At 30.8% G+C, this 13,183-nt stretch overlaps 1 protein-coding gene across 1 annotated transcript in view; it reads left to right on the top strand.

Moving 5' to 3' along the window:
* Window positions 1-12,411: 12,411 nt before the first annotated feature.
* Window positions 12,412-13,183, top strand: part of LOC149529640 (uncharacterized) — a 156,357-nt gene continuing 155,585 nt past the window's right edge. Inside the window, exons 1-2 of the mRNA XM_089810591.1 lie at window positions 12,412-12,705; window positions 12,791-12,835. Of these exons, the coding sequence (XP_089666717.1) occupies window positions 12,520-12,705; window positions 12,791-12,835 (231 nt within the window). The 5' untranslated portion in view covers window positions 12,412-12,519. The remainder of the gene's footprint in view (window positions 12,706-12,790; window positions 12,836-13,183) is intronic.

The following is a 13,183-nucleotide window of genomic DNA, read 5'->3' as shown; positions in this document are numbered from 1 at the left end:
AGTTGTTTAAACAACATGAAAAGACACTTAAAACACATAAGATAATAAAGTAAAATACATGACTAACCGTTGCTACAGGAACCTAGTACAGTGTAGCAGGGTAATAGTACACAATGCAATATCTGCACACATCTCAAGGTAATCACAGAACAACATCATTATACCACATTGATCCTAGTAACCACTGGCACAAACCTCAGTGAACCATCTAACACATCATAATCTCATAAAGCATCCATAAGCATAAACAAAGCAACTGATACAGTAACCTAAATCAGATCATCTCAAGGGTGTAGACCACTCATGGTCCCAATCATGATCCCTTCTCAAGGAGAGATCAACAAAGTTGCATCCATCGGGATGACTTATAGAAGTCAAATGGGATAGGCACTACATATGTAATTTAAAATAAGGTGGATGGTCTCCAACTCTCTTTTCTTAAGGTTCACTAGAAAGATTCTATGTGAACCAATTTCATATAAGGTATATTTAATTGCAACTACAACATTTCTAGGAGATGATAAGACAAATTTGAATGGATATGCACATGGAAGAGATTATCTTCTTAATAAATTCATGCCGGGATGAAGAATTACATGCGAAACACATTTTCAAATAACAATGGATAGAAGTGAAAAAATAAATTTCACCTCCATAAGAAAATAGAAAAAACCTAACAATTTTGAGATCATCTTAGCATTGTATAAGACAATTAGGTTTTCGAGGTAGTTTGATAGTTACTCAAGGTGATTATTAATTAGATCTTCTTAGATCAAAATGATCTATGCTATTTGAAGAATGACAATACATTCAAATCTGAGACTTGTACATACTTGAAGGATTTGTAAGCTTATTGACAACTAATAAATGATTGAATGAACTATTTTAATTATGCCCACAAGGCCAAAGCAACCTAAAGGATCACCTAAGTAGCACTCACCCTAAGAATAGGGTGTCGAGGTCTTAATTACTTTGTAGCATCTTATTTAGATCTCTTCTTTGGCAATGTATTTAGATCACAAGGTTTCTTGTTATGTCTAGTTATGCTTCTTCAAATAGGATACATAGATTGTCCACTTCTAAGATATCCATGTAGCTAGAACTGATGTCATGCTACAACTGATGTTATTGTATGTTGGACACTCCATTATAAACATCACTCTGTCTCTTCTACACTCCTATTACAAAATGTAATATCTGTCTTCTAATTCTTCCTTAAGTATTAACCATCTACATGTTTCACACCTCAAATGAAAAAAAACTAATCTTAAATTTCTATTAACTCTACTCTTCATTTAATATTTACTCCTATTTATATACTTTTTCTCATAATCTTGACCTTTAAATTCGTTAATATAATAGACTCTTTGATAAAAACTAATCTTAAATTTTGATTAATTCATTTATATTTATTCCTATTTATATACTTTTTCTCGTAATTTTGACCACTTAAATTCTTTAATATAATAAACTCTTATTAGTTCCTGCGGATGGCCAAGATACTATTGCAATTGTTGAGTGCCATAAAAACCAAGTCAATTATTTTGACTGACCAATAGAAATAAAGAATTTTTGTATGTCTCAAGTTTTTTATAAAGTTTAATTTTTTTTAATATTTATTAAAATATATAAATTCTATTTATTTATAAGCACATTGGTTATTAAGGAAAATGCTAAGGAGAAAAATAATTATTCTCATTCAAAATTGAATCAAGACCATTACTAATGCAAACATCATAATATTATTAAAAATCATGAGGAAGCATCTAGAAAGCTTGAAGCTTGAAGCAAAGATACAACAACGCATTTACATGTACTGCAACATGATCTAAGATCAATAGTCCTACCTACTTGCTCTACCAATCTCCAACAATATTGCTTATAAACCCTAGAAGAAAAAGCAATCAACAATGAGCAATCAAAAAATGGTATAATAATATCAAGTAGTGTGCTTTCAGCTATGCAATTCATGCCCAAAAATATTCCTTCCTCTCACATAGTCACCCCATGCTTATCCAAGCTTGAAAGAAAATATGTGCAGAAATAGTATGCATGCCCCTTGAAACCACAAAATATCTGTAAAAAACACCAATAATTATGCCATAAAAACACTGTAACCCTTGTTGCATTTGAGCAACACAATTTATGGCACCAATTACAACCCTTTGAAGTGTCATGAGATGGCACTATAATAGACATTTGGAATGTTATGATAAACATTTTTATAGACTACAATGTAAAGATCATTGATTGCTACATCACATTATTAATTTAACAAAAAATAAAACAAAATGAGAGATCCAAGTTTATTGGAGGCATTGTGATGCACTTCCAATGCAAAAGAGAAGCATCAAGTTGAACACATTAACCATGTTGATATAGCATAATAATCTTGAGGAAAATTGCCTCACCTCCCTTTAATATTGGCAATCACTACAAGTCTAATTTTTTTGGCGATATAAGCAAGGCCATTAAGAAGAAGGCTAATACTTATGCAGTTGGAAAATGGCTTGAAGATGTAGAGGCACTATTATCTCTTGCATACCTCAATAGATATTAGAACATCTCTATAAATAAATAAATTAAATAATGCCGAAAATGATTAAAGGATTCATTTGTTCCAGTCTCTATGACACTGGAAGAAGAAGCAAAATTTTAATTTAATTCTTAACATATTTACTAATAGGCATATATTTTAAAACCTAATAAGTTCATAGGAGATTAAATGCTTCCCCTGTTCCTTTACCCTGCAATGGAGTGCTGCCATTGCTAGTTGTCTTTGTTTTACCATTTTCTGTTGAGAAACATGTATGTCATTATTGCAGGGAGAAGTATTATCCAATGTGTGGGATATATAATACAAGGCATATGAATAGAAATTGGTTATCATACCAAACCATGTTGCATTTTCAAGAGAAGATTTGGTATCATTTCTAGGTCAAAATGGATGGACGATCATACCTCAATAGAAGTTAGATTTGTTGCTAAGATTGCTAGAGGCCCCGTCCAAGATCCATGCAAGGGCCTTTGAAGGAAATTTTCCTAGGTGTATATAGACTGATGTTGAATAATTTAATGCTAAGAATAAGCTTTGAAAACCAATGGATTTGAAGCATCTATAGAAATGTCATTCATAACATGTCCAGTACAAGAACCAATTGCAATCCACTCTCTTAGCATCTTGTACAACAATTCACCAAACAAGTAGAATTAAACCATTTTGATCGATAAGCCAGGGGATTCTGTTGCACAGGAATATGTTGAATATGGTAGCTATGATAGAGATCTTTATCTCTAGAAATATGAATGTTATTATCGTTATTGTTATGTTCAACTAAAAAAGACACTTAAGTTTTAATTTGTAATATTAAATGTAAATGACATGTGTCATTCTCATGCATTAAGGCATGAATATTCAAAAAGTCATAATTAATTATAGGAGTTATAGGAATCTCAAGAGACCTTTCGGTTATCATGTGAAGAGTCTGTCCTATTGTTATGTATTTGCGCCAAGCAAAGGATATTGTACACTTGAACTTTTATTATTAATAAAGATATATTTTGTTGTGTGGTTGGGTTTTTCCCTTCATGTTCGAAGGGTTTTGCCAGGATATTTTTGGTGTTCTCTATTTCAGTTTTTGTCTCTTTCTTATGTTTGGTTATTTTCATGGATTTTTGGGCTCTAGTTTCAACATGGTATCAGAGCTACACTTTGATAACATCAATTGAAGGAATCTATGTATTGGTTACTCTCCCTCTAGTTGTATCTCATTCTATTGCATGCATATATTGTGATAAGGATTTATTATTGATTAGAAAATTTTAGTTGTAGTTTGATTTAAATCTGTATAATTTGTTATCAATTCTATATTTTTCTTTTAGAGGCGTTTAAGATTTGTTTCAAGAGTGATTGCATGTTTCTTCTGTTGCAACTTTTGTAGATCACGGAGTTTCTGAAGTGATTATGTGTTTATGTTTAATGAGATTTGATTGATAACATATTTCATTAATTGGTTGGGTGAGAGTCGAATAGAGAACGCATTGTTAAAAAAAAAATATCTGTGGAAGAAAGCATGAGGATACAGTAGCATTGCATAGAACCCTAACTACCCATTTTTCTTAGGTTTGCAGAATGATTGTTTATGTCCTTTGCTCGTCAGAATTAAGTTTAATGCAATGTAGGTTTGGGTAGGTCTACTTTTGGAGCGTAACCAGAGATTAGGAAGGTTTGGGGTTTAGCTCTGCTTTATTCCTTTCATGCACATCTCCCTCTTTGTTAAATGAGTGTTCATAGCCTTCACCCATCATATGACAGTTGCCCTCAATGAAGCTTTGAGGTTTAGGTCAAGTATTTTCTTTAAGAGCAGCTAAAGTGCACCAGAACTCCCCTACTGAGTTTAAAATCATTCTTGGTGTGGCCTCTGTGAGTAAATATAAAGTGGGGCAGGTTTTTTCCATTCTAGTCGATGAAATGGATGCCATGCAATGAGTTTTTGAGGTCCCTAGGCTGGGTGTATTTAGGGTTGGAGAGGAGTGAAGTTCATTCTCATACAAGACAGAGTGAATGGTTCAGTATGGACTCTTGGGAGGTAGTGGTTGTAGCGGCTTTGCTCTTAGTTGTATTAAGTGGAGTAATGGCGGAGCCGATGTTTATTTCATCATGGTCCATGTATCCAACTTTGGAGATTAGAGATTGTATAATCGTCGAGAAGGTAATTTGTTCCTCGTTTTCCATTGTTCAATTTTATTCCAAAATCAACTCAAATACCTCATCTCAGGTGATCGCCAATGGAGATTACACATGGTTTTTATTTTTTTATTTTTATTAATTTAAAAAAAAAATTCCTTTCGTGTTTTAGTTGGTTCAAGAAAGCAAATATTTTTTTTTAAACACAAATATTAAGTATAACACTCCTTAGTAAGATTCAAAGGTTGAGTACAATCTATAAATGGATTTGGATGGTCACTCATCGCACTGCACCTTGGTTTTCTGGCATATTAAGTCTTTTATAAAGGTCTTTAAATATTAATGTCCATAAAATCGACACTATCCTTTCGCATTTTCCATTCCACTCATTAAACGCCATCTCTACTCAATTGAGCTATCTAGTTGTAGTTTGACGGGTCGTTCTGTAGCACCTAGTGGTATTTTTGGTTTCCCTTTTTAAACTTTGTTGATGCTAGTCTTAGATTTCAAATTCTATTTTTACTGACTACTCTTTTCAATTTGATAAGAAATATATCATCAGGTAATGGTAATATTGTGTAATACTTATCTTAGGTAAGTCTTTACTCCTATAAGGCGTGGCCTCATCTTTAATAGATTTGATAGAGTGATAGGAGTTGTCATTTGAATTATTAAATTTAGGTATGCTTATGTTATTTTTGTATTCATATCATACATAACGTTGATATACTCTCATATGCTCATTTACTTGTTGTATTCATTGTGACATGTTTGCATGAGTTTCAATCGACATTGAGTATAGAAGAGTTGTAATATTCTGTGAAAGGAAGTTCTTTCAAAAACGAGAATCTATGAAAGGGAGTTCTTTTTCTATGCATGTACTTAGAATAGGTTGCATATAAAAGAGATGAGTATTATTGTGATATCACATGCATTATTTTGATTGTAGAGGTTTTTCTTTATATTTGTTTGTGTAAATGTTGATAAAAAATAAAATAATAATTGAGTATTTATGAAATTATCTCTCTTGAAAACTGGGTTTCAGAAGGAGTTGCTCTTGATTGAGTTCTCATTAAAACTCTTGTTTTCTTTTACATACTTTTGTATAGTAGACTTTTTAAGACTTTTATTGGAAAAGAGTTTCAATCACGATTAGATTTGAAAGTTTATGACAAGATTATTTTACTTGGTTGCAGGATGCAACAAGATAAGGATTATAGCTCTAGACGAAGATGTTGAGCTTGAGAGGGAGATTTTAGCTTCAAAAGGAGGCCTCATAATTAAGAGGGAGTACTTATGGAATCCCCATCACTCTCATAGATACTTGTGATGCTTGTGGTATTTATTAAATTTGAGACTTAAATGGAATCAAGTCTTAGTTTGTTATTCTATTTCTATTCTTGTGTGAATAAATGAGATTGTAAGATCACCTATGATAACTTTTTCACTATGCGATAGTGAACATCATGTTGAGAGAGTCCATGATGTCATCACGTTGAAAGATTCTGCGATGGGAGTTGATTTCATGTTAAGAGATTCCATGACAGTTCACATTGAGAGAGTTTGTGAACAAAGGATTAGCTATGAGTCTTGCAAATTTTTCATGTTGAGTGATTCCATGAATATGATTGGTTGTTACAGGTTTTCTTGTTGAGTTATTCCATGAATATGATTGGTTGTTACAGGTTTTCATGTTGAGTGATTCCATGAATATGATTGATTGTTTCATGTTTTCATCGAATATATGGGATGAGAATTTATTATTAACATTTTGGTTGCAGTCTTGTGTGATTGTTCAGCTAAAGATCTCTCTTTGGCTAAGAGGGAATGTTGAAGATGGTAGCTACGATAGAGATCTTTATCTCTGGAAATATGAACGTTATTATTGTTATTGTTATGTTCAGCTGAAAAAGACACTTAAGTTTTAATTTGTAATATTAAATTTAAATGACACGTGTCATTCTCATGCATTGAGGCATGAATATTTGAAAAGTCATAATTAATTATAGGAGTTATAGGAATCTCAAGAGACCTTTCGGTTATCATGTGAAGAGTCTCTCCTATTGTTATATATTTGCGCCAAGCAAAGGCTATTGTACACTTGAACTTTTATTATCAATAAAGATATATTTTGTTGTGTGGCTGGGTTTTTCCCTTCATTTTCAAAGGGTTTTCCCAAGATATTTATGGTGTTCTCTATTTCAGTTTTTGTCTCTTTCTTATGTCGGGTTATTTTCATAGATTTTTGGGCTCTAGTTTCAACAGAATATAATTGTTTCCTAAAATTCCTTTCATCCACCTACAAAAAAAAGAATTTGCACCATCGAATATCCCCACATTCACAAAAATGTATGCACATTTCATACGCCTACCTAAGAGTTTATGGTACCAAATTTATGAATTGAAATAGCTTAAAATTGCAGCAAACAAAAAGGTGCTTCATCCACAGTTACAGACTCATATGTACCTACTGCAGATGAGAGGACGATCATGGTGTGATTTCCTCTCCTCTCTGTCCGTTGACAACACTCAAGTGAGTATTTTAATGGAGGTTTAAAAATTCATGTCCTATCCATTGCATTTATATATTTAGACATGAAAGGAACTAGTCAGCAAAATTAAAATTAAAGGTTCAAGTTTTGGAGTTCTTTATAATCTATATGAATCTCACTTTTTCAAAAAGAGCTTTTGTGTTGTGTAGACTATGTATCAAATATTTTTTCTTTGGTACACAGGAAAATAGTCTATCAATGTGATCATAAATTTCAAAGTTGGTCTCTATAGATTACTGATTTAAGGCCCTGTGGTGAGCACAAATTGCAACCTTGAGAAGTCTTTTTGTGAATAGACTATAAACTTGGATTTTTTCTCCTACTTCATGTGCTTTTGTCAGTGAAAGAGTTAAATAGTGTTGTGGCAATTGAATTTACAGAGGCTTGCATTCAACTGTAGTTGATTCCCATGTTTTAGGTTCGTACAGATCTACATACTTGAAGACTTGTGCACCTATACAACAAATGAATGAAGGTATTTTAATGACATCTACTTGACCAACCAGCCTATGGGACCCTTTTCATATTCTTTCAATGTCACAATCAACAAAATGTCTTAAAAAATGTGAACATTTGAGCCTCTCCATTTAACTCAGAAGCTAGGAAATTTAGTAGTAGCTGTTTGGACAAATCGTGTTAGACTGATGAGCTACAAATCTGACAAATAACACGTCAAACCACATATTGGTGGTGAAAAGGCGCTCTCCCACGTCGGCCTCCACATTGGCAAAGTCTAAAGGGGAAATACACCAACTTGGCAACTGATAGCTATAAAGGCAATATTCAATAATTTGAATAAGGTTAGGTATATTTTATAAGCATCATAACAACAACAACAATAAAAATAAACTACTAAATATAAATATTTAAGTTTCTTTAAAAAAATATTGTTGTCTTATTTTTAATATATTTTATTTTGCTTCAAATTATTTATAAAAAATTAAATTTTTTCATATAGTCTACTTTACTTTTTAAAATTTCAATAGAATTCAATTTTAATTTGTAATAATTAGTTATTTATGCATTATAAAAGTATTTTAATTCTATTTATATAATCACATCTAAAAGATCAATTAATATAAAAATATTTTTATATTTCATTTGAGTTAAAACATTAAAATAAAAATATACACATTTCTAATATATCAATCTACTAAATTCATCTTTTAACTCCCAACTAAGAAATACTTAATGGAAGTCATATGTGCTAATAAAAATATTGGGTCCATGAGTTTGACTAAAAAACCTACATAGTTGAGTTGTGATAGCAATGTCACAACTTGACTTGCTACGGAAAACATCTCCTACTTGTCAATAGAAAATAGTTAATTATAGTTTAAGTAGAAACATTTAATAAAAAAATTAAAGTTATGTATGAAATTTTTTATAGTTACAACTCTATAGAATGTAAGAACACAAACTTTATTCAATACTAATTGATTATTCTGCAAATGCAACTGTATCAAAACATCTGTAACATCCAAATGGTCCCGTGTTATAAAAGTTTGGACAAAAATTCATCACAATGTCTTAACAACTTCAAATTTTAATTCACTCTACAAAATTTAAATAAGATTATTATTAGTAATTCACTTAATCTAGTTGTCACTAAGGGTCCGTTTGGTTCGTGGAATTTAAAAAACCCGAATTTTTACAAACCTTGGTTTAGCCAAATCAAGGTTTTGCATATTTTTATTCTGATTTTTGGGATTTTATTGAAACTGTTTGTTTCGCTTGGAAGATGCGTGTGAAGTGCGTAAGCTTGGAGTTGAAGGCAAATTTTAAAAAGTAGTCCAATCTATTGTTTTTGCACTCCTTAAAAAACAAAACCAGGTTTTGATTTTCAATTCCTGCTCGCTAGTAGGAAGTTGGAAAACTTGGTTTTGAGGCAAAATTGAAAGTCTAGAATGCCAATTCCATTTTGCAAATTTTGAAACAAACACACAAATTTTCAAATTCGAGTTTTGAAAAAGCCAATTTTTGTCATCTTCCAGAAACCAAACGGACCCTAACTTCCTAACTCTGAAAAATCTAATTTTAATTGACTAGCTTAGGGATGACAAACACTCCATAAGCACATGTAAACAAGAGATGCAATGCGTCATAGTTCCTGCCTAACGCATAATGCTTGTAGAGGTGTAGATGAGTGAGAATCTAAAGCAACATTGTGAATGTATTAATTTTTTCCTAGAAATGCACTTGCGATCTGATAGGATTGCTCATATTTTGTTGTTAAATTCTCGTCCTAGAAATGCGCTTGTGATTTGATAGGATGACTCATATTTTGTTGTTAAGTTCTAGTGCTATATTATTATATCTTTGGGCATTTAAGCTCAAAAATAAGAGGCCAAAGTCCCCAATATGGCACTAAGTACTTAATATCATACTACGATCAATAAATATGCTTTAGACAAATTTGCACCTTCTACATTGACAACTTAAATGATGTGCAATGAGGAAAGATATCCATACCAATATTTGAATTATAGAACTTGAAGAAGTAATGAAGCATTTGGAGTATCACATTATATGTTTAAGCATACCATGCATGCTACTAGACAACCATAAGTAGTTAGAATAACTCCCCCAACTATGTATTATTCTCATCTTGATTATCAAATAGAACTCAGAGTATCACATTATATGTTTAAGGATACCATGCATGCTACTAGACAACCATAAGTAGTTGGAATAACTCCCCCAACTATGTATTATTCTCATCTTGATTATCAAATTGAACTCACACTATTTTTAATTATTAGCATTCGACAAAAACTAGGATAGAGATATAGATAGAGATAAATAACAATATACAACAATAACAACATAAACATATATGCAGAGGAAAAAATGATAGATAATATAGAGGAGGAAGAGGAAGAGAGATAAAATAGTAAGATAGAGTGATACCAACATAAGTTGTGTGTGAGAGAGAGAGAGAATTAAATATAATTATTTTTCTTAATAAATCAATTAGTCAAAATTGGTTATAATAAAGAATTAAAATATATTATATTTTAATTAATGAAACTAAGAATTTAATTTTTATATTAAAACTCACATTTTTATAAGAAAAAATGAAATGTATTGAAATATAAAAATAGTTTATAAGTAAAATTAATTGTTTAATTTTATACAATTAGAGAATGTTTACTATTTAATGTTTTGTATTTCCAAAATTTTCATAAAATTAAGTAATTTTTAATTATGAAATAATATCTATATAATTTAATATGTACATTTGTAAATAATAAATAGATGTAATACATATAAATTTGATGTTGATGAATAAATATGATGTAATAAATAAGAAATAAAATATAACAATTAAATTTTAATACATAGTTTATAAAAACCTAATAATAATTTATATATCTTTTAGAATTGAATTATTTCTATTTTGTAGTTATTTCTTTAGTAATTTTTTTGATATAAAATATAATTATTAATTTAATATTAAAACATATATTTAAGTTTTAAATGCATTTAAACTAAATGATAAATTGTTCAAATAAAAAATATTAATAATAATAAATAATATAATTAAAAAATTGTAACACTTATCAATTATACATAGTACAAACACTATTATAAAATATAATTAAAAAATAATATTGTTTAATTTATTTTTATAAAAGTAAAATAATAGTAATAATTTAACTACTTTTATTAAAAAAGCAAAGTTTTTAAAAAATTAGAAAATATAACATATTAAAAATTATATTAAAAAGACATATTTATTAGTTATTAAGCCGAGAGGCTTTCTACAATGGCAACAATCTTCAATGTAAACATTTTTCATTTAAAAAAAAAATTGACGTTCAGTTACTTGTCACAAAAATAAAATAGAATCTTAACAGTTACAGAGACTAAGTATAATAGTTAAATTTTTCCATTCTATGATATTTCTAAATTATTTATCCTATACAAGATACAAATTGCTTTAATGTCAAATGAATCTATTGTACTAAACACATTGCATTGAGAATGCTACTAGCTTATATATGCTCAATGAATATCTCTCGACTTATTTTATAATATAGATGTATAATTTGAACTTATGCATTACATGAAGTTTTAGGAACAAGTTATATCAAATAGTCAAAAATAAACATCAAAGCAAAATTAATAATAAATATATTTAAAATAAGAATTTTTTTTTTTTTAATAGATTGTGATAATTAATATTGATTAGACATGTTGTGTGAGGTGGAAGATAAAATGATTGAAAAAATAAAATCTTATCAATTTGTTACAAATGTGGAAATGATAAAATTATAATTAATACATTCATTAATACAAGATGAAGTTGTTAGAAAATATTTGTATTTTTTGTTGAAGAAAATTAATTTTCTCCCTCACCAAAAAAAGTATGGACCAATAGAATGGATGAAAAATGTGATTTATAAAATAATGAAAAATTAGAAAAAAAATAAACATTTGAAATTTGATATAATTTTTTAAATTCTTGAATTTGATTGGTTAGTGTTAATGTCATATTTTGATTGACATGAATGCATGAGTATTCCTGCCTTGGCGGGAACTAATAATAAAAACCCTTTAAGAAAATGAAAAAATTGAAAATGCTTGTGTTGTCCCTTTATGACATCTGATATTTTATTCCAAATTTGCAATTAAATGTACAACATGACTCACCTTTTACCCCACAAACATAATATCGATAACCATTCTCTAGTACATCCCACTTCTCGTCATGATGAAAAGGCCTATATAAGAGCACCTATTAACTGAAAAACAAAAATGTTGATGACACAACTTAGAACTAGTTCACATCAACTGCGATGTGAAACTGGTCGGCGGCAAGTTTCAAAGGAAGAGTGGGCAGACAAAACATGTTTATTTTGTAATATGGGAACAGTTGAGACAAAGCAGCACTTTGTCAAGGAGTCCCTGACTTACAATGACATCAGATCTGGTTATACAAAAATACTGCAGAACAAGGACTTCAACTATTTATTCGAGAAAGATCAAGTGAAGAGAGCAGCGGATTTGATTACCAAACTTCAAAGAATAAGAGACAAGTTAACCAAAACTTTACAACTCACTAGTTTCGCTCCTGACTCGGGAGGGTGATTGCATGGGTCCCATAGAATTCTTTAATCCCATGGACATCATTAAAATCTATCATATCATATCATATCCCTTGGGGGCGTAACCCCCGGACATTTGGTCATTAAAACGAAAAGAAAAAGAAATTAAACAGAGACAAATTTGAGCAGTGCCTGGTTAAGTTTGGTGCATAGCAGGGGAGGAGTAGAAATGGCCGCTGCGAGATTGATGAACTCTAGAGTTATACTCGGCATTCGCCTTGGGGTCGGAGCTTTTCGCCTTCCTGTTCGTGCTCCCTCTCATGCTCCATTTTGGTCGACCTCTCCTCCAAATTGGACACGCAATCCCATGACTGCAGTCTATTTGTTCCACACAAACAGCGCCAAAGGTTTCTGCGTACGTCTTAATATAACCCTCATTATCTTGGCTGACTGGATTGCATTGCAATGCCGACACTGAATGTTCTTACATTTGTGTGCAGGCGCAGGATAGTGCTAAGCATTTTAGAGGAAAGAAGAATAAGAAGGTGAACAAATGCCGAATAGGAATAGAAATATGTTGTCGTGTTTTGTAAGGGGTCAAAGATCCGACTGTACTAGCTACGAGCTCATTCAGTTACCACAGATAAAAAATGCCCATTTTATTGGAGGCTGTAGGTTCATAATAAGTTTAAGCCTTCTGCTAAACTTTAGCTAACTTTCACTGGCTACCCTATACTTCGTTCAGACTACAAGGGGTTTGGTCAAATATATTCAACTAAAATTCTATTATTTTATGATTTCTATAAATTTTACAAGTAGAGCTGCCTTGTTCAAAGTGCCCCTAATTTTTAAAGTTATCATAGTTAGATTTATCCAAGCTGCAATTCTGTCAC

Source organism: Cupressus sempervirens, chromosome 11 (genome assembly GCF_028749045.1).
Source record: "Cupressus sempervirens isolate cs-2001-9-10 chromosome 11, ASM2874904v1, whole genome shotgun sequence".
Lineage (NCBI taxonomy): Eukaryota > Viridiplantae > Streptophyta > Pinopsida > Cupressales > Cupressaceae > Cupressus > Cupressus sempervirens.
Note: the sequence above shows the minus strand (reverse complement) of the source record. Positions and strands in the feature narration are given on the sequence as shown.